We start from the raw sequence: 27,453 nt of genomic DNA, 5'->3' as shown, positions 1-27,453 counted from the left end.
CTTCCTCGCAATCACTAGTGATTCAACCGTCTCGCTGCTGTGTTTGGTGCCATAAGATACCGTAGTTTACAGACGCTCAAGACATCTGCCTCGAATTATATTTTTGATGTTTCGTTTTTGTAGATTATCTCAGCCGCACAGACGCTGGCTCTCCATCCGTCCAGTAAGATCGCACGGGAGAACCTCGACGTTTTCTGTGAGTCCTGGGAGTCTCAGCTGACTGACTTGGCAGTCCTCATCAAGGAGATCACAGATGTCTTTGAGGGACGGAGAGGTGAGACCAACATATGCCCTATCCATTACCACTGGGTCTCCCGGTTGCGCTGTTCACATTTCTGACGTGTTTTCATATTGTACCACGTTATGTTGTTTAGCATGATGTTCGACATTTTGCTGCATTTTGCTGGGAGTTTCCTGAAGTTTCCGACATACGCTTAAAGCACGTGGAGCGCATTGGCGGATGTCGCACCGCACAAGATGCTAGGCTGTCCAGGCCCCATGAGCCCTCCCATCTTGCCTGAATACCACACTGGAATTGGCATCAGCCATACGTTTCAATGGCAATCCCGACGATTCTGAATAGCTGATGAGCATGGTTGGCTATGTACGGTGTGAAAGAAGTTCAACATGCGTATCGATCAGAATCGCCATTGAAACATGTTATTTACAGAGGTATCGGCCATGTGTTTCAATGACAATTCTACGAGGCCAGCCAGATCTTAAGTTATAATTCCAGGCTTGGAATTTTAAGAACTGCCCAGCTCTAGCAACGATATATTTAAATTGCGTTTTATGTTAATGACTTGTTAATGTGACATTTAATGAAAGCAAGTCAATATTTCATATTTGTTGTTTTGATTTAAAGCTTTCGTGACAGCAGGGATTCATATTCTTGGTTCTTTCGGTAAAGTCACGTAGAAGGGAAACAATAAAATAAAAAAAATATATATAAATGTTATTTTATTGTTTCCCTTGTATGTGACTTTATCGAAAGAACCAAGAATATTTGTTGTTTTGTTTGCTTTTAACATTTTTTAAATAAATGACTCCATACCCTCTTCTGTACTTTCATTATAAACATTTGAAATGACAATAAAACCTGAAATGTGAGCACTTACCACGCACTTACCACTCACTGCACAGTTTAAGTGATTGTGATGAATAGCTGACAAAAATGGTGGTTAGTATCTTGGACAGAGCAATTGATGTCCTGTTATGGGTTATGCTTGTTTTCCTGCTGGGAAATGCCATAAATGCAAAAGACAATTTAGCAGCTCAGTAGTGGAACTGTCCTCTGAGATCCACCACCCGACTTCACTTCCATTACCGTACAGACTCACGCAACTACAGCAGAGGTCTCCAACATTAATTTCTACAGTTTTAAATACTACACAATAAGTAATGTGAGTTTTAAATACTATTAATATCATTAACGCAGGCTACCAATCTTCCAACACTTCTGAAACAGATGTTACTAAACACCTTAATGAGGAATTCCTGGGTAAATGGTCTTTATGGATGATTTTTATTCAATTATTTTTATTTGTACCCTTCATCAATAATCGTCTATTGTTGAGGTATGAATTAAATATAATTTTTACGCATTGGAAAGTACACGGCATATTAATGAATTATATAATGCTGTTTATATAAAATGGCGGTACTGTAGTGTCATTGTGAATACTTATGCGTTGGGTAGCGCTGCAAGCATTGGCTATTAACATTTGAAGATGACATGACTTGCCCAAGGGGCGTCTGGAAACAAGTTTAAAGGACTGGGATTTTCCTCTGCAGTCGTTGTTCCTTGGGCTGTGTCCCAGCTGTTGGGCCCCCCCACTGACTGCGCATTGCAATGTCTTGTCTCTTCCTTTCGTGTCATTGTAACCTTGAGTCGATCCGCTTGATAAGACGGTGGGAATCCAAATAGATGCCATGGCACTCACTCCTGACCCAAGGGCCTCCATCACAAATGACCTTATCCTGTTGTCCGCCTGACACCACGGCTCAGGGCTGTTTGTGTGCCTGCCTGCCTTTTCAGAGGCTGTCACTCCAGCCTTGTCGACCCTCGCTTGGGAGTAAACAGTTGGGCCATACGGATCGCGTGTTGTGCATATCACACACGAGCATTGAATACAGTTTATTTTCAAGACGTTAAATATGGTTTAACACAAAATTGTAAATATGGCGTTGTATTCTGTTCCATGGTATGATATGAATACAAGTTCCAATGTACTGCATATGTATGTATTACATATGTAATAAATGTTTTTTTTTTAGATCATCAACAGAGGACATGCAGGAGAACTGCCTTTCAATTAAGTTGTGCAAAGTGGCATTATTTAAGTGGTATGACCGTGGTGCTTCTGCTTTAAGTGGTACAACTTTGTGAAAGTACCAGATGCTTCAATTCCTATTAAAAATGCTCTCGAGTGAAGCAGCACGAAGAGCCCACAGTGCACATTAAACCAAGCTGGTGCTTTCACAGTCCGTGTAATGGCACATGATTGACGTATCATGCCCTGCTCGGTGATTTTTTTGCACTGTTCTCCATTGCATCTGTCAGCCAGCTTGACACTAAAACTCGTCTAGCATCAGAGGGACACGGAACCGCACAGTTAGTGAAACATCCAGTGTCGTGGTGTTTTTAATTTTTTAGTGAAGCTATCAACTGAGCCAGTTGTTTTTGATACATCCGCAGTGACTTCTCTCTCTCCAGTGAGTGTTCACCCTCCACCCACCCAAAATAAAAACAATTATCAAAATAAATCTGATTATCCTCATGGGCAAATATTTCAGATGAAAAAAACAATGCTGTAAAAATGACACAAATGCATCCTTGAGGACATTTGAGGCCGATTCCATGACACGCACCAGCTTCACATAGCTCATAATTAACAATTTGATATAAGCCTCATTGCGCCGTGGTGGCATTCATCTCGGAAGGTTTGCGCGAAGATAAAAGGATGCTCCTTTATCTTCCGCAAATTTCCGCATTCATTATGGGGCCCTTTTCCTAACGCGGCCCGCTATCGTCGTCATATTGATCGGTGGCGCCCGCCGCCGCCGCCGCCACCGCCGCCTTCAGAACTGGAGATCCCTGGCCGTAATTGCCTCACTGTACGAGCCGTGTCCCCGTGTACGTCTCGTTCCCGGCCCCTCGTTACCCGCTTTTGAAACTCCAAACGGAAGGAGGGCATCCCGACTCGTGCAGGTGTCCGTCCGAGCGCAGTGGGAGCGTTCTAAAAGGAGACGGTGGCCTGTGTAAGAGACGGAGCACTTATAAAAGGTGCTGGCAAACAGCACTTGTCCCAACAGTCTGTTCAGGCTGTGCGGGGGGGGGGGTCTTTGGTTTTTTTTGCACATACAAAGACAACGAGGCGTACGGTTAAAGAGCGTTCACAACATACTGCTACAAAATGTGCATTCAAAATACTTTTTTGTGTACATTAACCTGTAAATTGGATACCCTGACATTCAACAACATTTTCTGTTCATGTTAATGTGCACTCAAGCTTAGCCTTTTAGTGGCACGTTCATGATTATGTGTAGCGCCTTACATTTGTATTCTGATGCGGGGGGGGGGGGGGGATGAAAACATCCATTGTTTCACAATTTGGAGAAAATATCAGAGCAATTTTCCTTGCTTAAGTGGGCATCGCCCAGCTGTGTAATATTACATGGCAAAATAAATTAGCCACCTAGCTGCTCTACGTAATTTAACAAGTGTGTTGGAAATACTACTGTGCTTACATTTTACCATATTTAATGGCAGATTTGCACATGGACATGCTGTTGCATTGTTATGCATGCTCATTTAATAGATTCATGATTTATATGAAATGGTCCGCTTTGTGAAAGTGATTGCTTAATTAGACTACGCGAATCTCCCTGCAATGTTTCACTTAAAACCTAACGAGTGTTGATTTCATTCAGGTGACAAACGGACACACCTGTCACTACCAAGGCCAGGGGTGAGTTTTGTTGACGTGTTTTTCTTTCACTCCTTTCCGCTTCACCTGTGCAAATACATCCATTTAATTTCATTGTGAATAGCCAATCCATAAGCAAAATATACATTGCAGCATTTTTTTGCTTCCCTTTTGTTTCTGCATTCGTTTTTATTATGCTTCGTTAAAATTGAAATGTTGAGCAATTCCACATATGAGCGCACAAAAGCCCCGAGCAGTGTCCACGTGACATGTCGCTGGCGTCATTAGCTCATTACTCGCACTCTCTGTAAACTCACGCCGTCCCCCTCATTTCTCTCATGAAGCAATTCTTCGCTGACCTGTTCTGAATTGGAGACTTATTTCTCAAAAGCCAGATGGCACTCTGGCTGGACCCACAGTGCCCCTGCCTAGCTCTACTACCCTCCACGCATCCCCTACCTCAACATTCACTCAGTGAGAGGTCACCTTTTCGGCTCTGCTGCCCCATAATCTGGAATTCTCTTTCCTCAGTCGTATGTGCTGTCCATTCCCTGAACCTGTTAAAGTTCAGGCAAAAGACTTTCTGCTTTTCCTCTTCCTTTGACTGTCTCATACTCTATATAAAATAACCTAACAATGTCCATGTTCTGCGACTGTCCTCTGTGGCATCTTGAGATACAGTTTTATTTATATATATGAGACCAAATTGTATTGTAATGGAATCATAATAATAACCTCTCTTTTTATAAAGCGCCTTTCATATTGAAGTATATCAAAGCGCTGTACATAAAAATAAAACTACACTCACAAGTATACATACAATCAAAGTGAAATCAAAAGTTGGTAATATCAATGACTACTCTCGAAATTCCAATACAATGAAGAACTTTGATAAAAAGCGAATAATAATTACAGAGTAATCCAAGCAGAAACAACCACAGTGTTTTTTTTTTCATTTTAAGTTTCAAGGAAATCCTGTACAAATATGTGAGTTGTAAGACATGATTCCTAATGGACCGAGGAAGGGTATTCCACAATCTGGCTGCAGAAGGCTCTATCTCCCATAAGATGGTCTTGTCTATGGAATGATGAGTCGACCAGAATCAGCTGATTGTAGAGAGACATAATCCCAATACAAGATGGTTGCGAGTGAACATCCCAGTTGCAGGGTGGACTCAGCCCTTCATTCCTCTCTGTGGTAACTTTGTGTGGGAATTCAATAGTGTTTGTCCTATGGTGCGACTGGTATTCACCATAGGAATATGGAATATCCATCACTGGTTCAGGGCCATATTTGGGGATGAGCAATATCTAATGCACATTTGATGGGGAAATACTTTGACTTTTTTGACGTGACTCTGCTTATAATGTGTTACTGTTTATGGCTTTGTGATAGATGTTGAATTCGTCACAGTTCCCCTAACCCAGGGGTCTGCAACCAAAATAATAAGAAGAGCCTTTTTAAAAATTCGGTAAAAAAACTAAATTTGATCAAGAACCACAACGCAATGTGAATACTAGATGGTGGTTCCTTAACAAATAACATCACAAAGCGGTCCTTAAAAAGTCGCATTAGGCTCCGGAGCCACAGTTTGCCGACCCCTGCCCTGACCCCTGACACTACGACCTCACTGTCACAAACGAAATGAGAGACCTCTTTTGAAGTGCTGATATCTTTACGTGTCCGATTCTAGAAACACAGCTCAAACCTCAAGCCAGTCAAGCCAGTGAAGCTGGATGCAGAGGTATTTTTACTCCTACTTTGAAAATGCAATGCTGCACACATTTTTTGTTTCATACAAAAACTGAATAGTCCACGTGAGCGTGCCGAGGGTTGAATGCCTGGGATTACATTTAAAGACAAGTTTGTGTTGTAATTCAAACTGTTCGTAAAGTGGGCTTGCCAAAAGGGATGATGACAAGAAAAATTAGTGTACAGGGAGGGGCGCCGCAGTGGCGAGATATTAACTACCTCACGTGGTATGCAGGAGGTTGTGGGTTCGATCCCGACCCTGACGCCTGTATGTTGGAGTTTGCATGTTCTCCCCTTGGACGTGTGAATTTTTCTCCGGGTCCTCTGGTTTTTACTTCCACATTTCGAATAGTGCGTTTAGAGTATTTGGCTGCGATACATTTCCACATGATAAGCCACTTCGTTGAGCTATTATTTGTGGCCAGGTCGCTTCTGAAAAAGAGCTATATAGCTGAGTGGGCTTTACCTGGTAAAATAAAAAAATGTTTAGTTTATAGTAATATCACAACATTCAAATTGGTGTAATGTTTAATGTAAAATAGGTTTTAGTGGCAGCCATGGCATAGAAGGTGTCCGAGGACGTCTACCAGAGGAGATGGAGCGATGCAATCAGTGCGTGTGTCAAGTGGATGATTACAAGACAGTGGGGAGCGTGGTGCAGCAGTTAGCACGTTGCAATACAAACCGGCGACCTGAGTTCGATTCCCGCTCACGGCCAACACCAGTGACAATTATCTGAACCGGTCTTGGGCCTCCACTGGGTCGAATTAGCCTCAAATGAGTACCTGGTGCGGTGTGTAAATGTCACCACTCGGGGGACTAAGGCGTGGTGCTGGCCACCCACCCCCTCGTGTACCGTGCCGGCCTTCATAGGTACACGCTAACAGCACTTGCCCCAATAGTCTGTTCAGGCTATACGGGGGATCTTTGTCTTTATTACAAGGCAGGATCATGAGAGATGACAGCGGCTTGGGGAGGCCTTCATGCAGCAGTGGATTGACCAAGGCTGCTGATGATTGCTGTACATTGAAGTCTGATCTACACACATTGTCATACTGGCAATATACACACATAACACACAAACTGATACTGAGCTAACAAATGTATATCGTTATGAGACCTCCTTTGCCAGTACCAAAATATGAGAATAGGTTTTCCCCTTTTTTCTGGCAACAAAGCAGTTGTGTTAAGACGTTAAAACACCAAACTGAAACCTTTTACAAGGAATCATGTCTGCATTGACCACAATACTCGTGGTTAGAATTCAAACAAAAAAACATACTCTGATAATATATGCATTGTCTTTGAAACTGATTGGCCCACACCAGAGACATCTTTCTTTTGAGCCTCGTCTCAAAACGGTGTTAGACCAGAGGACGCCAAAAGAGACGAGGCTCCAAAGAAAGCCGTCTCTGGTGTGGGCCAATCAGTTTCAAAGACAATGCATATATTATCAGTGTGTTTTTTGTTTGCATTCTAACCACGAGTATTGTGGTTAATGCAGACATGATTCCTTGTAAAAGGTTTCAGTTTGGTGTTTTAACATCTTAACACCTGTTTTGTTGCCAGAAAAAAAGGGGGAAACCCTATTCTCAAATGTATATCGTTTATAACTGAGAGAATGTTATCATAGGTTTGCAGAATTGTGGCTGTACAGGCATGGTATACTAGATACCAGCATGTTCATGTTTGTTGCTGTTGCTTTTTGTCGGGGCACTGTAGGGTCACATACGTCGTTTCAAAACACCGAGTAAATGACACCATTACATAACAATTCCTGCGCGTTATACTGCGACAGAATAAACGGCACGTTGTGTGTAATGAACGCACAAACTTGTGCAGAAAAACATGGAAAACTGAACACCAAGACCCCACCAGCTGCTGAGTGCTGGCAACGACCAGATACCACTGGCACAGTGCTCACCATCATATCTCCCGTAACGTGCTTGCAGCACAAATCCCATCCTGCGTCTGTAATTCGCTTGTCCAGGTACATTGTAAGCGATTTTCACCGGTAGATTAGTGAGGAATAAAGCAAAGCAGGTGTGTCTCTGCATGTCGTTTTATACCGTTAGAATGATCAAGGTGGAGAAGGGGGGGATCGCGTTGGCTGGTTTGCAAAGTACTGTAGCTTGCTCACATTGGAAAGAGCGTCTGCAAACCAAATGGCATTATGTCGAAGCGCGATAGAGTGCCTGCCGGCTTACCTGCTTTGTGCGTATTTAAATATCCCACGGCACCTCCGCAAGGTTAGGTAATTGTTTGCAGGCATTCAAGTATAAGAACGCAAACAACAATTATATAACGTTTATAGCAGAGTTCATAGTAGGAGTTAGACACTCGCATGATAGATTTTTTTTTCCTATCACACTTTTTTTTCATACAAGAATGCTGACATTTGGATGAAAGCAGTTTGGAGTTTGGCCTTCTGGCATGAGTCCAATGTGTTTCTTCAACTGCAGACAGCTGTTTTTGCCCTAACCTTTCTGTGACGTTATTTTCCCTCTGCACAGACTGAAATTACACTGAATTCCCTATCTTAAAAAAAGTGCAGTCATCTAGATTCTAAAGACAACCATCCCAATGGATGCTTTTATGAAATTGGCTTTCCACGCATTTACTAATTTCTCCCTTGAAAAAGAGGCACGGTTATCTGAGTGTGCTCCAAAGGATATCAATTCATCTTTATTGGGGGTTTTTTGTACAAATTTAGCCAGGGGCCAGTAGAAAAGGAATCTGTGGCCTCGGAAGTCTCCTTCCAGGGGGAGGTTGGAGCACATATACAAATGAGGACTTTTGGCTCACTCTATAGTTTAAAAACTTTGCAGACACGTGGAAGAGTTATCATGGTTATCATCATTACCATATAGCAATTATATTATTTAATCAGGGAACGCTCAAGGCTATTACTGCAGGAAGATCCTGCACAGGAATGTTTGGCATGTGGTGAGAAACCGGAGTAATGTATACAGAAAAAAAACCCATACATACAATGACGAAACACTCAACACTGTCATCTGTTGGTCACCTTGCAGCCTTAGGTCTACAACACCTGGAAAGCCTTGGTGGTTACCCATCCAAGTAATCATTAGGCTCAAGCCCTGCTTAGCTTCTGGGATCCAACAACATTAAGGCAATTTGGTCACAGGCTTGATAATTCACAACAGGCAATGTGGGTATCAGGTTGTGTACCGTGTCTTACGTGGCATACTGTGCAACGTTTCACTGCACACTGGGATCATCTACAGGAACTGCATTTAACCAAATCACCCTGAATCTTCCCAATAACGTCGACGCTCAGAAGCTATGAGTAAAGCTAGGCAGGGTTATTATTCAGTCCTGAAGGAGCTCCCGGCATGTGGAGTGAAACGTTAAACACGCCAAACAGCGGATGGTACAGCCCTAAACACAAGTGAGTGCTGTATTGGCACAACCGCGAAAACCTTAGGCAGTGGTAACACGGATTTTGATTTTCCACCTCCAAACCTCTGTGTGCATGCAGGAGCAAGTGAAGATCGCCAAGCTGGGCCTCGAGCTGCGTCTGCTCACGGCAGACGTCGACGCGGAGACAGAGAAGCTGAGCAGCCGTGATGGTGGTGGCGAGGTTACCCAGCTTGTCCAGAGCTTGTCCTCCATGGTCTACGCAATCTACCTCTTCACCAGGTGAGGCGCCTCAGACTCTCGCAGAGAACGCCGATTCGTCATGTGCATCGAATCAAATCACCTGGAATGCAACAGATCTCGTGAGATCTGTAGAAGCAAAGCAGGATTGAGCCTGGATAGTGCACGGATGGGTGACCCTTGGGCACACCAGATTGTTGTAGGTGTCTATCGGGCTGTGCTGAGTTGTGGGCAACAGAGGGCAGTGCAGTAGTAGTCATGGTCGCCCTATTCTTCCTTGCAGCGTGGTGAAGAACGGTCGAATAACACCCACGACCCACATGGTGAGGAGAAGCATGCCTTGAGCCAGCAGTTTTCACAAAAGGGCTCTACAATGTACTTTTTTTCCCATTGGCCGCTCTTTAAATGGCTTCCAGTGGAAACTTTAATGAACTATAGATGTTAATGAAATATGGCAAAACATTTTATTTTCATGCAGGAAAACGGAAAGAATGGCAGGTTATATAATTAACCAGAATCCTAAATAATGGTAAATTAGTGTTTTTTATGGTTGTGTCGTAGTGTTAAAATTTGTTTTATTGTTGTGAAAAAGCTCAGGTTTTTAGAACTTTATAAGTAACTTATTTGCATTCCCCACAGATATTAATCTTTTGTGATTAAATTCTGCAATAGAGGCAATAGGCTTGGTAAAGCAATGCTTAAAGCTTCACTCAAAAGTGTCTGTGTCACCTCGCCACACAAACCATGGAGATAATGAGATGATGATGCGGTTCAGTTTTATCTGAAATGACCTGCAGGATGGTAATTAGCTTGCACTGCCTTTGGCATAATTCATTCCAAGAACACATGGTGAAACTTAATCAGGGATCAATAAATGAAGGGAAATCTATCCCTTTGGCAAGTCCGGAATGAATCATGGGAAAGCATATTATGCTCTTGTTGCAGTCCTGATAAATTCGCTTATTTGGCAATGAATATTAAATGTACTTTTACCATTATTTTTTGTAAAAACATGTATTGTATATTATGAAACACTGGGGAACCAAAGGTGCTGTATGTTTTGGTGATAATGTATTGAGCAATAAAGCACTGCTTGCGATTGCACAAACCTTTCTTGCAATGGGGAAAAACGAGATTGAGGACATCGCTAAAATAAAGCATATATCACGACTTGGACCACGATACATTATAGAAACTTCGCATTCTATTTGTCACTAAAAAGGCACACAGTGCACCATAATATAACCCTGGCTAAAACATCACTTTAAATTGATACTCTTAATGATGAATTTTTTATCAGTTACAAAGTCTTTTTTTTCAGAAGGGTGCAGTTGTTTGGTTGTACGCGTTGGAGCTTTTTTAATAATTAAATAGTAATATAAGTGTATTGATGGCGGGACTGGATATTAAATCACGAGCTACCCGACAGAGCAGTTCAGATCTTACAGTAAGTCTAGGGCTCCCCCTTGTGGTCTTACTCTCAAGGATATTTTTTATTCGAGAAATCACGCAGCAGTTTGCTGCATAAACACCAACACCTATCCAACAGTTGTAAACAAACAATGGCAATTGAATTTAATAACAAGATTACGAACCTTTTTATATTACTTTCAGCCGTATAAAATGGGTGCGCCACAGTTAGTGAAGGTTGTGTTTGATGGGGTAAAGTGTGGATACTCCTGTGGCTTCCAAGACTTCTGTCCAGCATGAAAGAGTCGGGCAAATGCCCTTTTAGAGGTGTCCATGAGAGCTCCCTTGAGTGAAGGATCTTCCATCAGCAGCTTCTGTTGTCCTTCCCCCGCACCTCCGATGAGGACGATTGGCTACGTACAGTGCGAAAGAAGTTCAACATACATACAGCGGCCTAAGCAACTGTTTTGCCATATCAAGCAGCAAGGTCATACATTTTTAAAAATAAATAAAATACACAGGATGACGGTGTCTGTCACTGCCAGATGCACGTATAATCATCATCAGCCATATATCCATGATTGGATGGAGGCCATTCCATGTCGCCTCCATTCTTCCCCACACCCTTGGTATTCCCAACGTCCTGCTCATGCACATGAGTTGATCTCATAATCTCATCTCTATGGTGTCCGTCCTCTCAGGCGTATTCCCTCCTTTGACTGGCAATTCATCACAAATCTCATTCATCGGCCATCATCCCTTAAACATGTCTGTAATTGCATTTCGTCCATGATCCATGTATTCATCTTTCTGTCTCTGGGTGTTATTCCCAGAATGCACCCCTTCATGCATACTTTGGGATGAATAGTTCCTCTGGGAATGAAACATATAAATTTAGGTATGCACGTGTACTGACAAAATATTTCAAAACCGTTGTCAAACCACTGCTGGATGAGGACCTCCCTTTTCATATCAGTCATGGGGATTTGTTTGACCATACTTCACTCAGCTGGTCAGATACAATTGCAATGTTGTCTTTTCCGGGAAACGAACTCAGGTAGCTGAGTTGATAGTGCAGTACACTAACCACTGTATCACTGCATTCCCCCTCTGCTGCCCTCATCCACCAGATTCCACGTGAATGGGAGACTGTCTGGGATTGTAGGCTTGACTTGCATGGTGGCTAGTAATGGATAATTGATTCCAGCAATTATTTAGTCCATCAACATGCATCTTTGAATGTTACCCTCTCGTAAGCATGATTTCTCCATTTTGTACAATTGCAAGGCACTCCTGAAAAAGAACCTTGAAACTCACTGACTTTCCTGTGAAAATAAAGGTAATTATTATGATGTTGTTGTTTGAAATCAGATTCTCGAAAAACCAATTAATTTCAATAACCATTGTGCCAATACTTATAAAGAATAAAATCAATTTACAAACATGTAATGGCCACGCTAATATTATATTAAGAACATGCCAACATACACATTGAAAGGGGGGCAAACTAACACGCATTCTCTAAAGTTATTTATAGAGACATTAGAAGATGTTTTCTGAACACTGGATTGGAGAAACAAAGGCATAAAGATTAATGGCGAATACATTAACCATCTCAGATTTCCTACTGACATTGTGATTATAGCATCTACTAGAAATGAACTATAGGAAATTATTTAAGAACCTCACAAAGAAGGCTACAAAGTTGGACCAAGGCTCAAATGAGCAAAACAAACATCATCTAGGTGAGGCACAGTAAATAAATTTTAATATTTGCTGGAGACATTCATATATTTGTCACAACTGGGAAAAAACCGTCAGAAGATGTGTACCTTGGACAGTTACTGACAGTGGACCTGGAAAAAAAACGTCAGAAGATGTGTACCTTGGACAGTTACTGACAGTGGACCTGGAGTAAAAAAATCATGAAGTAAAAAGACGGCCGAGAGCAGGTTAGAGTACTTTTGGAAAAAACTGAACTTGACATGGAAAATTAACATAGCACTGTATCTAAAGAAGATTTTTTTTAAATGTTTATTAGTGCATACTACCTGCAATGATATATGGTTCAGAAACATGATAATTAATGGAAATTTTAGAACAAAAATTTAAAAGTGTGCAAAGAAGCATGGAGAGATGCGTGCTTGGAATTGCATTGAAAGGCAGAAATAGGAACACGTTGGATTCGAGAACGCATGTATGTACTCTATACTCTTTGGTTCTTCCAGTAAAGTCACATCGGTATAAAATAAAATAAATCACGGCTTTTCGGGCGCAACACAAGCGTCCGTCATCAGGTGGGACGCTTGTGTTTTGCGCCCGAAACGTCGTGATTTATTTTATTTTATACCTACGTATTTATTTCTACCTACGTGACTTTACCGAAAGAACCAAAGAGTATGGATTCCTGCAGTCTCGAAAGCTTCAAATCATGGTTATGTACTCTATGTTGAACTTATTTCGCGCCGTAGATAGCGAACTGTGCTAATCGGAGGTGCGAGGTTAATGCCATCATCCAAACTATTTCGGCTTTGGCAGATCAGTGAGCAGAACGGATGATGGCTTACGCTCAAGCACAATAACTGAGTGACAGCTAAAGAATGATACAGATCTCACCAATGTACCTCGTACCTCGTACATTGTTGAAGAATGAAACAGGTCCAAGAGGACATTCACCTAGGAGATGGAGTGCGCAGGTGCTGGATGGACTGCTACATCATCGGAGGCTTGGGAAAGCCTTCATCCAGCAGTGTACAGACCATGGCCGATTCTCTATACCTACACATGGCGGTATACTCTATGCCAATTTCGAGGTAGTTTTGCTATTCCTATATTGAAGGAGCACAGGCTATAGTGGTTTACTATATAGTTCATAGTGTGGGTTGCATGGCCACAATTTCACTGTGGCTTCTCTTTAACTTTATATTAATGAAGGAAATGTGCACATCGATCTGTTGATGTTTTGATGCGGTTGATGGTTAGACCAGGGTCTTGGAGGAATGTCAAAGTTGATGGTTACACCAGGGTCTTGGAGGAGTGTCAAAGCCTGGCAGTGCAATGTGTTGGTGTTGAATGAGGTGTAAATTCTGGACATCCACATTGAGACTTGATGAGGCAACGAGGTACATTGTCGAGATCTTGGTTGATGGGTTGGTTATCGTTGGACCATGGGGGCTGGTGATGATGATAGATAAAAGGTAAGGAGGTGTCTCCACGCTCACACGAGAACGTGAGCCAGCACTCACCTCTGTTGGTGTCCCCTTAGCAGGGTCTAGTCTCGCAGTAGAATAGGGCTATATATCTTAACACTGTCTTCATCGTCACCCACTTCAGGTATTTTGTGCAAATGTTCATAGCAGCTAGCGTTGCTGACAATCCATGAAAAGGCATGGTACAGTACAAGTGTTTATTTTTGGGGTGTACCACGTGAAGGTTGCAGCTGATAAGTCGAACGTTCTTCACTTCCACTGAGCATACACACAATTGCTTTTCATTTTAAAATCCAACAACTGTTCAATGTACTTCAATCACAAACCATTCCCTCTAACAATGTGTCCTTTTAGAGCTGAATTTTAGAAAATGTAACAAACCTGCACAATTTTCAGGGCTTTTTATGTTCAGTCGTTATCACCGAGTCAGCAGAGACTCTAATTTACTGTGTCTTTAAAACCACTGTACTTGCCCAACTGTGAGCAGTGAATTTTGTGTATGTTGCACATCAAAGTGCACACATTTAGCGTTATTCAGGCTTATCGTATAAAAGTTGTCTCCCTGTTCAAATCAGCACTGTGCTGTGCCCTGAACCAACGATTGGAAATCCCACATGACCAAATTATGAACTGAGCGAGTCTGTCCTTAAGGTGACCAAGATGAGCCTTCCCACAAAGTAGTACATATTTATTGACCCAAGAGGTCAATGGGTGGAGTTGACCATCCAATAAATGAACCCGCGCATTCCTGATCAAGAGTAGAAAGCTCAGCCCAAATTTCCTCCATGCTGGAGCACATAGTCATGATGGAATCATAATAGAAACAAGACATGACATAACCGCTGCCTCTTTCCTATGAACTCTCAAGCTGCAGTTTGCTAAAAGCAGTGACTAGTGGTAATGTATTTTGGTTTGTAGCCAACCGTGCTAATCAAAGGTGTAGGCAATTGAAATAAAATTAGTGGATCACTCCTGCACCCTCAGATTAAGTCTGATCCAGACCCACATTGATAACTGTGGCTCTGAAAAATACTGCTACCCACAATCAGTCCAAAACCAAAACAGTAACCGGCACTTTAATAGACGTGACATAACCACGAATGGGGAAAACGTGAATGCATAGGGCTTGTGTTAGGCTGAGGCTTACTGCACAACGATTGGCTGCAGGACTGTTTCATTTAAATTAGAAGTATATTATTGGTCTACAGCTGTCACTGTTGTTCTGGGACACAATGACAATGAAGAATTCAAAAGGCAGACACAATGCTGAATTGGACATGAAGCCATCTTGTTGTCAGCAACGTCAATTCATTGTTGCAGGAATCATGTGAGTTGTACGCTGAGCACATAAATAAATGATGTAGGTGTTTAAATATTTATTTTGACTCACAATGTATAAGTGACAATTATGCAGTCACAGTGCAATGCGTGTGCCGTGTTTGTTAATGCTCATTCTCTTTGTTCATTGCCAAAAGTCTACCGACAGAGCTTAATGACACATTCTCCATTATGTTTTAATTTGGAAGGGGGAGTATAATGCCACAAATAATGCATTACGTAACCACTGATGAATGAGGCAGTTTCAGCCCTGATATATTTTCATCAGACCTCATTAATAATAGTAATAATATTAATAACGACATTGTATGTAATGCCGTGACACGGCAAGCGATTGCAAGGGCCCTGGCAATCCATTAAGTACACTAGTACAGTTTAGAGTCTACGAATATTGTGCTTATGCTTAATATATGGTATGGACTGCAAGTACATGACATGCAGATGCAGCAAATAAAACACAATGTTGTACCGTATTATAGTACAATTTTTGCTCATTACAATATTTATGCAGTTGAAATGGTTGTAAATGAGAATGGACAAACAACTTAACACATCAGCAAAGCAATACTAGTATTGAAAGGGCAGTTTATATTTGGTGATGTACATCACGTTATTTTTTTCCATGAGCTAATCATGAGATTGACTGACAAATCACAGAACATCCTGAACCCCAATGATCAGATACCGAAAAATATCTCTAAACTGTAAGATGCTACATATTTTATTCAAGGCACTTTTTTACAATTCCACAGGCAAAATGAATCACGTGATATGATACAATTTAGGTCACAGCAAAAAAAACCTCCTCATCTCTGTCAAGCATTGCAATTGCTGGTGACGTCTCTGCTGGCATGATATGTTAGTATTACTGACTACAGTACAAATCTGCCTCGTATAAATTGTATGGCCAAAGACTGGCAGACTGCTGAAATGACTAAGATCTGATTGTAATTATTTGCAAAAAAAGGAGCAATATTTTTTTTTACATTTTTCTTGCTGTGGTTTTCACACCTGATGATGATTACTTGTGTTGCAGTCGAAACGTCGTGAGAATTTTATTGTTTTATATTTGTATTATTTTATTGTTTCCCTTCTACGTGACTTTACCGAAAGAACTAAGAATATTAATCCCTGCAGTCACGAAAGCTTTAAATCAAAATTTACCACTTGAGCTTTCAAATCCTCGTGTTTTTTTTGAATGTCATGAATCGTAGATCATATTTAAGTGTGATAATAACTTAGTAGGTGACCACATTAATTCATTTTCATTAACTGCATCTTTAAAAATGTGGTTCTAAATTTATTCTGCTTCAAACTGGTATCAAATATGTAGACATAAGTCTGTTTCGCCTCGCAAAACTTGATCGAAAATAACATTGTAGTCCACCGGTCTTTTGGAATTCTGGACCAATATTTTCCAGAAACGTTTGTAGAAGCAAACAAACACTATACAGGTTTTGACCTGCAGGATCTCATCAGCTGAGTCGAACTCGTTAAACAAAAATTGAATTTGGCTAGATGTTATGGAAAACTGCTCTCCACCAACAGGGGAATTAGTTCAATGCGAAACAGTTTCTAAGTAGACACACTCATTACGCGCTATTTGGAAGGGCTATGGGTTATACAGTAATTACTCATTGATAACCAAATCCCCCAAAATGCGTCCAATCTCATCAGATCTCAGATGCTAAGCATGTTTGAGCCTGGGCAGTGCTTGGGATCGACCAGAAGGAATACCAATGGGCGTTGCAGGCTGCTGTGGGGCTATGTTGTCCGCAGAGGGCAGTGTAGCGAACGTCACAGCACGATGCTACGCCCCAACGTCAACACTTCCCGCTTTCACTCTCACCCACAACTACAGGGCATGGAAAGCATTGTACGATCGACACGTTGCGACGAGGCACTCGTTCAGCAGTCGATTGACAAAAGGGCTGTACGTAATATAGTTCTATGTAAGTTATTTGTGACCAATTTTTTTTTCGCCACGACTGCAGATAGTTTCCATATGGTTTCGGGAAGCAACCCTGCATGTTCCATGTGTAACAGCAGATGGCACTGCAGCGGTGTAATTGACAGGATGGCAATGTGACATGAATTGCTATTCACCTGCTGGGAAGAAGACATTGCAGTACCATTATGGACAAGCACAATTCTGCAAACGCCTGCATAAAACAGATGTAAAAGCACGTTTTGTTCATTATCATACTCACCCAAGGACATCATCTCTTAGGTTTAGGAAGGCAATATTTGGGTAAATAATGCAATTAAGGACTCAATTAAGTGCCTCGTCGCTTGATGCCCCGCCATAAACTTGTTTATGGCCATTATCCGTGAGCGTGTTAGTTTATTATTGATTGTAAACAAAGCTACTTCCCACTGTTGATTATTTAAAAAAAATAAGCGCAGAGGCAATGAGTGCAAGAGTCATCTCTTCGGAGCCAGTTCATTTCAGAGGGGACCGACAGCTGCAGATTAATACAGTATTCAGCATTCTTTTTTACGTGTCCTTTAAATGTTGACGTAAAATAAACCAGGGGTGGACGGATGTATCGATTCTAAGTATCGTGTCGCCATGCATCGAATCATGACATCAATCATTGCATCATTCTGCACTCTCGTGATACACGCATCGAATCTCAGGTGTAAGAAACGGGGTTTTTTTTCCGTCCTATTTAAATATTTGCATGTACGTAATGGGATTCAACACCACCCCTTAAGCTCCTGGAGGCACTGCCACCGCAACAGGAGCAGAAACATAAATAGTGAGAATTCATCATCGATTCGGTGGGCGGAAGAAGTGTTCCATACCAAAGCACATTGTGTAAATGTCACCTTTTTCACGAGACAAAAATGTGCAGCATCTTCTAATTCACCCTCAGTTTTTTTTTTAACATCCTTTACAAACTCAACAGCTCCCTGAAGTCAAAAGCCTGATTTACAGCTTTTACTACCATACAATCATCCACTCCCAGTGTGTGGTGTAGAGTGCAATGAACTGTCCTCCATGTGGAGTGCTTTATGAGATGTCAAGCTTGAGAAACACTAGCTAGTGTGTGTGTGAGAAAGAGAGATTTAACGATTGCACTACTAGGTATGACAACAAAAACAGAGTGCAAATTGTAGTGGACGGGCGATGGTGGCGATTTGCGTGCGAGTGCTGATCGCGTGCGGGTTGTGCAGTTTTTGTTGTCTTCATTTGCATGTATGTCGTACTTCTTTAGCACCGTACGTCGCCCCAGCCGTGCTACTCGGAGGCGCGAGTCGTTGAGCTAATCGCCCAGCAGGTTCGAGCCGAGATAGTGAGTGCTTGGATGGGGAGTCACCGTGCATGAAACGAGTTGTTGCAGCCTTGCTGGGAGCGACGTGGTGGGCAGCAGTGGGCAGTGCCCGCAAGGTCCCATTGTGGGAGTGTGCGTCGATGCTCCCCGCATCTACGCTCACCGCCTTCCCCAACTCAAGTTGGCCAACGTGGTTGGAGTCACTGGCAGAGCCTGTGACTCTCATTTCGATCAGATCATTGGGGTTTATTAGTAATAAATCGGCATTTTGCGACCCCCACTGCCACTGTGTAGCATATTATGTGCCAGGGACTCTATGAGATGATAGGACAATAGTCTGAGTCCATAATTGGCAATAAGTAACGGCAAATCAGTTATAAGTGATTCACAGAATTGTGCGCAGTTGCGTATTCAGTACACGACTTCCCTGAAGGCATCAACACCTTCAGCGAGCACGATGCCGATCACACAACGCGGTTCGAATTCGACCCTCGATCGATGGCTGCGTCATTGCCGTACATGCGTCGAATAAAAAGCAAGGGACAAGTCCTTACTTACTAACAACTCCTCTATCACTTTTCATTGCTGGAGGGGTTGCCCCCCTACCTGAAAATCCTGGCTCCGCCATTGGTTGGAGTATCGCCAAATAACCCCCAATTGCCAACAGGGATGCCCTCACTGAGCAGCAGGTTGATACAAAAAAATCGCTGTACATTTACAGGTACACCTCTCATCACGTAAACCTTGGTCAAAAGGTATGCAACAATTTTATCCCTGGAGCCATTCAATGAAATGGAACGATTCGAGGTCCGGACGTGCCCGTATGAGGGGGTTGACGGTGGCAGTGGTGGACAGCCGCAGCCGTCATCGAATATCGGACAGCCGCGCTGATGGCGCGTGCGCGTGTGATGGGAGCGCCCTGCTGCACCTACTGCATGCACAGTGCGTGACACCTTGACGGCCCAGTTGCTGGTACAACTTGAGGCTGTTATTCCAGGGTTGCCATGAGCCCTGCTCTGTGTGCCTGGGAGTGGCTGGAAAAACGGCTTCCCAGTCATGCAGTAGCACCTCCAGGCGCACGTACGTTAGAACAGTAGTGGAGTGGAGATTTAAAAAAAAATGCCTTGGGTGACTTATGCATGGTGTGAGATTCTTACTAAAAATGTAATACTTCTGTTTGATAGCTCTGCCAAGGAATGAGAAGGAATCGGGGGAAAGTTAGCTTAAGTTATTATGTTTTCAAAATGTGAGGAATGGCTGCATATGTTGTGTAGGATTTTAGTATATGCCTAGGTAAAGATGTCATCATAATCAAGAGTATTAAGCAGAATAAAAATACCTCTGTGACTGGTAAATGACAAATGATAGTCCTAAGAGATTAAAGTCGAACCATAATGCACGAAATTAACGTAAATTGTATACAGCAGCTCTACAGGGAATAAGTGCATATTAATGTGCGGCCCTTTATCAATCTACTTTCGGATGAAGGCCTATCCAATCCGTGTAGGCCATGGTGGTCGTTAGACATCCCGATGCTGGTCAGTGTGGGTTGATGAAGGGGGGAGGTTGGGGGTGGCAAGTCGGGTTCAGGTATCACCCACAAGCAATATTAGCCGTGGCTGGGAATCCAACACCACTCCACCCACATTCATGTACCCAGGAAACAAAAGATCGTTCAGGGTCCAGATGTCATACCTGAAGGAGTGAACACTGCTCTTTGCAGGATAAAGAATGTGGAAAATGCATTGATCAGATGGAGTAACTGTGGACATCATCAAAGCAGTTGATCCATTTTTTGCAACACACTTAGCAGACCTCTCTTTGTAAATAGAAAAGGGGTTTCAACCATTAACCACAAACTCATTATTAATCGCATCCTAGAAAAGACAAATGAATATCAAATACTGAAATATAAACTATGAAAAGGCATACTCTCTGGTTCTTTTGGTAAAGTCATGTAGATAGAAAAAATTATAATATGAAAAGGCAACTGATTAAATAAATGGGTGACCGAAAACTGTATGAATTGCTTTTCGGAAATCCCAATTTGATAATGGAAAGCAAAAACCAATTTGCTTGAAGAAGAAAACTCTTATTTAATATCGATCAGAAACATTGACAAGGACAAAAATGTAAGCCAACGCTGAAAAGTGTGCAAAGAGGCATGGAGAAATGCATGCTTGGATCAACACTTGAATTTTTTTTTCCAGTTTGATTAACACTGAGACAGAAAGAGGAACGTTGTTCAGAAGGAAAGATACAGAATCGAGTTAAGGAAAGCGGACTTCGGCAGCACACAATTGGTAGAAGGGATGGCAGCAGATGGATGAGACTGTGTGTGTGTGTATGTTGGGATCGTGCGTAGCCAACTGCGCTAATCGGACTGGTGAAAGGTATGGCAGCCAAAGGAGGGAGCATGCCCAGAGGGCAATCACCGTGGAGACGCAGTGATGAGATCAGCTCATGCACAAGAGAGTGATGAACTTTGGCAACATGAAACGATGGGGGATGGTGACAGCACGGAGAGGTTTTCATCCAGCAGTGGATACACAACAACATTTGTTAAGTACTTACATGCAACCACATCTCAAGATGCTGTACAATGCAGGAAATCGTGGGGAATGTATATACTCTAATATAAACCTGCAAATTACATGCAACCTTGAAGAAAAGAAGTGCCATGCTTATGCGAGTGAACTTATAGAATTATATGCTCTGCATGCACTGTTGTCAATGATATTCTTCTATAATCAGAGGTGTGTTCTGTTTTGTTTTAGGGGTGAAGGTCTGCTGAAAACTACCAATGACCTGTTCCAACAAGCCGAGGTGAATTATTGGTATAATAACATTATAATAACATTATTGGTATAATAACATTAAATGTATATTTCTTTTATGGCGCTACTGCCTACCCACTAGGTGCCTCGCATGGTGTTGGCGACTCGGGTCTATTTCCATTAAGATATGAGATAACGTATACTATTAAACATTCCAGAGAATTACTGAAATTAAGATTTCAAAAACAAAAGGTGGTGTCAAGAGGACACAAATTCAATTGATGCCACTTGAAAGAGCAGATGCTCCGGCAGTGGGCTTATAGACATTTGAAAGAAGTACAATATTAGTCTAATATTATTTTGCCTTTGTATCATCATATAGCCACCAATATATATTGAAAAAACATGATTGTGTCCTTTTTGACTGACCAAACATGCACACTCGACTTTCGCTATCGTTTAATTCCCTGTACTAAAAATGTGATCCGCTGAACAACACCACTTTTAAAATAAAATGTAAAAGTCTCTTAGTGAAGGCAATCCTGTCGCCACGAGAGATGAAGACGACTGGTAACCCTAGTTGTCCAAGTTTGGCAGGGTGCTCTCACTTGAATAACCCTTTAGTCAACGCTGCCAGCATTGGTAAAATTTGAGTGCAGGACTCTAAAATGGGTGTGAACCGCTTCATGGTCGGCACATTAAACAGTACAAAAATAAAACTTATTACCGGCTTAGAAGCATTTCAATTTGCATGTGAAAAGTTTTTTTTGTTTAAGATTTTTAAATACCAAAACATCTGGAAGCTATTGTTGAACTTGAAATATCACTGTACAAAGTGAAACAATTGATGGGCAACAGAATTCTATTTCGGAGTAAATTTGTACGGACAGATTTCCACACTGTAAAATTACTTTTGCTTTTGATTCATTTCATAATATCTTGTGGATATTTTTTTGTAAAATGTTAAACAAATCAAAGAGTTAATTTAACAACTAGTTAATAAACGCCGGTGTCAAATTCCAAAAACAAGAGTGATAGTGGGTTGGCTTTATCCATTTATATTAAAATATCACCTTTTAAAGGGTACCTGGGCTTCAAAAAGTAGAGCTATGCCTCAGGAGATGGGTTTCGTAATTAACAAGTCGACGTTAATCTTTCAGGTTTTTTCTGAAGAGGGAATCAGATTATGCACAGCCCTGCGGACATTCTCCATGCTGGTGAGCTTATCAGCCACAAAAATTAACCGACTCAAATATTGTGATTTTTCATTGCATACTGTGTGCCCTGTTGGTAGTCATGATAATAATGGGTAACTGTTTTGAGTATGGATATTTATGCCTTAATATTAGAAGTGTAATGATGCATCAATTCCTTACATAATGTGGATTATTAAGGTTGCAATACATGCATCATAATAATTGTATATTTACATGTTAGATATAATGGGCACGTGTGATCCCTGCAGCCATTAGAGGCCCGAAAATTCACCACAATGTTCGAACAAAATTATTAAATTGAATCACTACCCTGCATCGCGACAGTTAATCAAATTGCTAAGGGTACGGGTGAATATTTAATTACACTCCTGCTTAATACTCATGCTTATCTAATTTTCACAAAGCATCACTTTTACTACTTCACAGCACACAGTACATTAATTTTTTAAATGTATTTTTTTATGTCCAATACTGCATAACGGAGGGGAGACACTGCATTACATAACAAATTTCGAGTCTAACCTGTTATCCTCATTCAGTATTCAAGTACGTTTAACATTGTATAGTGAAGCAATTATCTGTTAAATCACATAAGAGCAGCTTGAAGAGTTAATACACAACGCCACCGATTTAGAGTTGAAACCACGACTTTCCATTGCATTTAATTTAAACATTGCCTACTATAATAAGCCAAAAATGTCTGTGTGCAACGCTCGTGACGTCACTCCACTTCGACCAGCCCCCCTCATTAATAATCATGAACAGGTTACGTCCTCCACATGGACCCCCCCCCCCCATTAACTTACAACCCTCACTACAAAGGCAGAACCCTCACGTCACGCGATCTCCGTAACGCTGTTGAGACATCGAATTTCAAAGGACGTCATGATGACCAAGGGATTATAACCGTCCTTGGACAGGCAAAAGGCTAGTCAGGATACAAGGGCCTTGAGGGCAGACATTTGGACATACGTGCAGCACTGCAGCCTAACAATGAATTTACCACAGTCCTGTCTGCCGTGTCCTCACTGCTGCGCCGTTGCTATAGGTGCCCGAGGAAGATGATCGCTCACTGCTGCAGGTGGAAGCAGGGCGGCTACCAGCCTTGTGCCAACAGATACAACTTGCCTGCCGCACGCCCACGCACGGCAAGGTGGCTACTTACACAAAGGTTAGTGCAGATCGACCTCAAGGCAAGGGTAGATTAGATTACTTCTCCAATTAGACAGAGACATTTGATTTAAGTTGTCACATAAACTAGAACATGCCCAATTCGTTACTAGTACAGCACACTGGTGTGTTGGAGAGCAATTACACAACATTTACAATCTGAGTACAATGTTTCGCCAGTAATTACAACTAGCATCATCAGGTGTACAGCCAGATTTGTGGAGAAATCCTCCTATTTCGTTCCTTAAATAGAGGGATAGATGTGATGATATCACTTGTGAGCCCTTCACGTGGGAAAGGGGGGTGGGATTAATGAATCCATCTAAATAACAATGGGAGTACATTTCCGGTTGGGTTATTCATATGGTAATCAACGTACATTATGTATGTACATTATGCATGCCAATTGTTCTTGTACCTCCTGTTGTTTGTGTGCAATAAAATAGCAGTACCTGTTTTTGGCTGCATACAGGTAATCCACATTGACGTATGGTGACTGGTATAGGCATGCATTTAAACAATGCATTGTTTGATTCGCTTCCAAGCAGCACTAAGCCGAACAATAGTAACTAGTTTTGAACTTCAACATTATCAAAATCAATTGAGTGTCCTTGTTGGCACACGTGTTCTGCCACTGCCGACAGTTGTATTTGGAAGTATTTAATGTTCCTTTGGTGTTCTTTTAGTCTCGTGCTGATCATTCGGCCTATCTGCCCAACATAACATTTTCCACAAGTGCAATTAATTTGGTACACACCTTCTGTTGATTGCTTTGGTCATACATCTTTAGTAGCAGATATTAATCTCTGTATTTTAGTCAGGGGAAAAAGTATTTGATCCCCTGCTGATTTTGTACATTTGCCCACTGACAAATAAATGACCAGTCTATAATTTTAATGGTAGGTTTATTTGAACAGTGAGAGACAGAATAACAACAAATAAATCCAGAAAAACGCATGTCAAAAATGTTATAAATTGATTTGCATTTTAATGAGGGAAATAAGTATTTGACCCCCTCTTAATCAGAAAGTTTTCTGGCTCCCAGGCGTCTTTTATACAGGTAACGAGCTGAGATTAGGAGCACACTCTTAAAGGGAGTGCTCCGAATCTCACCTTATTACCTGTATAAGACACCTGTCCACAGAAGCAATCAATCAGGTTCCAAACTCTCTACCATGTCAAAGACCAAAGAGCTCTCCAAGGATGTCAGGGACAATATTGTAGATCTACACAAGGCTGGAATGGGCTACAAGACCATTGCCAAGCAGCTTGGTGAGAAGGTGACAACAGTTGGTGCGATTATTCGCAAATGGAAGAAACACAAAATAACTGTCAATCTCCCTCGGCCTGAGGCTCCATGCAAGATCTCACTTCGTGGAGTTGCAATGATCATGAGAACTGTGAGGAATCAGCCCAGAACTACACGGGAGGATATTGTCAATGATCTCAAGGCAGCTGGGACCATAGTCACCAAGAAAACAATTGGTAACACACTACGCCATGAAGGACTGAAATCCTGCAGCGCCCGCAAGGTCCCCCTGCTCAAGAAAGCACATATACATGCCCGTCTGAAGTTTGCCAATGAACATCTGAATGATTCAAAGGACAACTGGGTGAAAGTGTTGTGGTCAGATGAGACCAAAATGGAGCTCTTTGGCATTAACTCAACTCGCCGTGTTTGGAGGAGGAGGAATGCTGCCTATGACCCCAAGAACACCATCCCCACCGTCAAACATTGAGGTGGAAACATTATGCTTTGGGGGTGTTTTTCTGCTAAGGGGACAGGACAACTTCACCGCATCAAAGGGAGGATGGACGGGGCCATGTACTGTCAAATCTTGGGTGAGAACCTCCTTCCCTCAGCCAGGGCATTGAAAATGGGTCGTGGATGGGTATTCCAGGATGACAATGACCCAAAACACACGGCCAAGGCAACAAAGGAGTGGCTCAAGAAGAAGCACATTAAGGTCCTGGAATGGCCTAGCCAGTCTCCAGACCTTAATCCCATAGAAAATATGTGGAGGGAGCTGAAGGTTTGAGTTGCCAAACGTCAGCCACGAAACCTTAATGACTTGGAGAAGATCTGCAAAGAGGAGTGGGACAAAATCCCTCCTGAGATGTGTGCAAACCTGGTGGCCAACTACAAGAAACGTCTGACTTCTGTGATTGCCAACAAGGGTTTTGACACCAAGTACTAAGTCATGTTTTGCAGAGGGGTCAAATACTTATTTCCCTCATTAAAATGCAAATCAATTCATAACATTTTTTACATGCGTTTTTCTGGATTTTTGTTGTTGTTGTTATTCTGTCTCTCACTGTTCAAATAAACCTACCATTAAAATTATAGACTGATCATTTCTTTGTCAGTGGGCAAACGTACAAAATCAGCAGGGGATCAAATACTTTTTTCCCTCACTGCATGTCTCGATCATTCAAGCTGCCATACACATTACATATGCCAATACGGATTATAAAATCTCACTTGTTTCGCTAAATACTGTAATTGTAGGTGCTTTTCGTTTGCCAATGGCACTGCTAATCCTACTTGCAAGCACCCTTTAATCATTATATCCGGTTTGAGCAATAAAGTGCAATCCGGCGTTCTAATGACATCAACTTTTACAAATGGTAGTCTATTGGATATTCCAAGGTATTTGTTTTCGATTTTTCAGAGTCAAAATGTTGAAAATTAAGAAAGATGACAATCTTTCGGTAATGTCCTTGTCAAGAGAAACGTGTTTTGTTTCATTAATCCTTTTCTCCGACATACTGTTTGGGAGATACAGAGTGTGACAGATGAATGCACAGACACATGCAAATTATATATATACAGTACCATATAGAAGTTGTAATTCTGTTTGGAGAATTGTTTAATTTTTCTTGGTTCTTTCGGCAAAGTCACGTAGAAGGGAAGCGATAAAATAATAAAAATATAAAACAATAAAATTCTCACGACGTTTCGACTGCAACACAAACAATCATCATCAGGTGTGAAAACCACAGCAAGAAAATTTGAAAAAAGTGGTTTTCACACCTGATGATGATTGCTTGTGTTGCAGTCGAAACGTCGTGAGAATTGTATTGTTTTATATTTTTATTATTTTATTGTTTCCCTTCTACGTGACTTTACCGAAAGAACCAAGAATATGAATCCCTGCAGTCACGAAAGCTTTAAATCAAAATTGTTTCATTGTTGATATCTTTTCCCCGTAGGTGGACAGTACTATTCAGGAGACAAAAAATGTGTTGCTGCTGGTTCTGTCCATCGTGTCTTTGTGCCACAACCTCTCCAGAAAGGTCAGTAACCCACATCAAAAATACACACTCTCTAACACCGTATTAATATCTCTTGCCACTGATATTGGCAGCGCCTGGGATCAACCCGGGTCGCCAGGTTCATTATCTCAGTGCACTAACCACTGTACCACCGCTCCATCATAATACTAAATATTATAACATATCATACAAAATAATTTACAAAAGCCTTAGCTATGTCGCAGCTTGTACATTCAGGAGGTTGGTTCCCTGTGACATTTTCGCAATTCTTTGATGAGTGTTTTTGCACTTTGGAGGAGGCTGGAGTACCTGGAGAAAACCCGTGCATATGAGGGGTCATTACTCAACAAATCCCAAGAGATTGGGTCAGCAATCTACTTTCTGTACTCCATTCTACTAGCTCTTGTGAGCACAAACCGGAAGCCACAGCCCCGACTGCATCATCCGTGGTTGCTGTCACGTATGACACATGCGA

General features: G+C 41.8%; 1 protein-coding gene across 2 annotated transcripts in view; it reads left to right on the top strand.

Moving 5' to 3' along the window:
* The window catches only part of CTNNAL1 (catenin alpha like 1), a 111,736-nt gene that overhangs the window by 74,329 nt on the left and 9,954 nt on the right, over nt 1-27,453 (top strand). For both annotated transcript variants that reach the window (XM_032946074.2, XM_032946075.2), the window contains exons 11-18: nt 124-274; nt 3,934-3,971; nt 5,624-5,674; nt 9,185-9,345; nt 21,316-21,364; nt 22,476-22,532; nt 23,581-23,703; nt 26,916-26,999. In XM_032946074.2, the coding sequence (XP_032801965.1) occupies nt 124-274; nt 3,934-3,971; nt 5,624-5,674; nt 9,185-9,345; nt 21,316-21,364; nt 22,476-22,532; nt 23,581-23,703; nt 26,916-26,999 (714 nt within the window). The remainder of the gene's footprint in view (nt 1-123; nt 275-3,933; nt 3,972-5,623; nt 5,675-9,184; nt 9,346-21,315; nt 21,365-22,475; nt 22,533-23,580; nt 23,704-26,915; nt 27,000-27,453) is intronic.

The sequence above is a fragment of the Petromyzon marinus genome, chromosome 4 (assembly GCF_048934315.1).
Source record: "Petromyzon marinus isolate PM22_M1 ecotype Great Lakes invasive population chromosome 4, UKy_Petmar_22M1.pri1.0, whole genome shotgun sequence".
Lineage (NCBI taxonomy): Eukaryota > Metazoa > Chordata > Hyperoartia > Petromyzontiformes > Petromyzontidae > Petromyzon > Petromyzon marinus.
The sequence above is the reverse complement of the archived record's forward strand: the minus strand, read 5'-3'. Positions and strand labels throughout refer to the sequence as shown.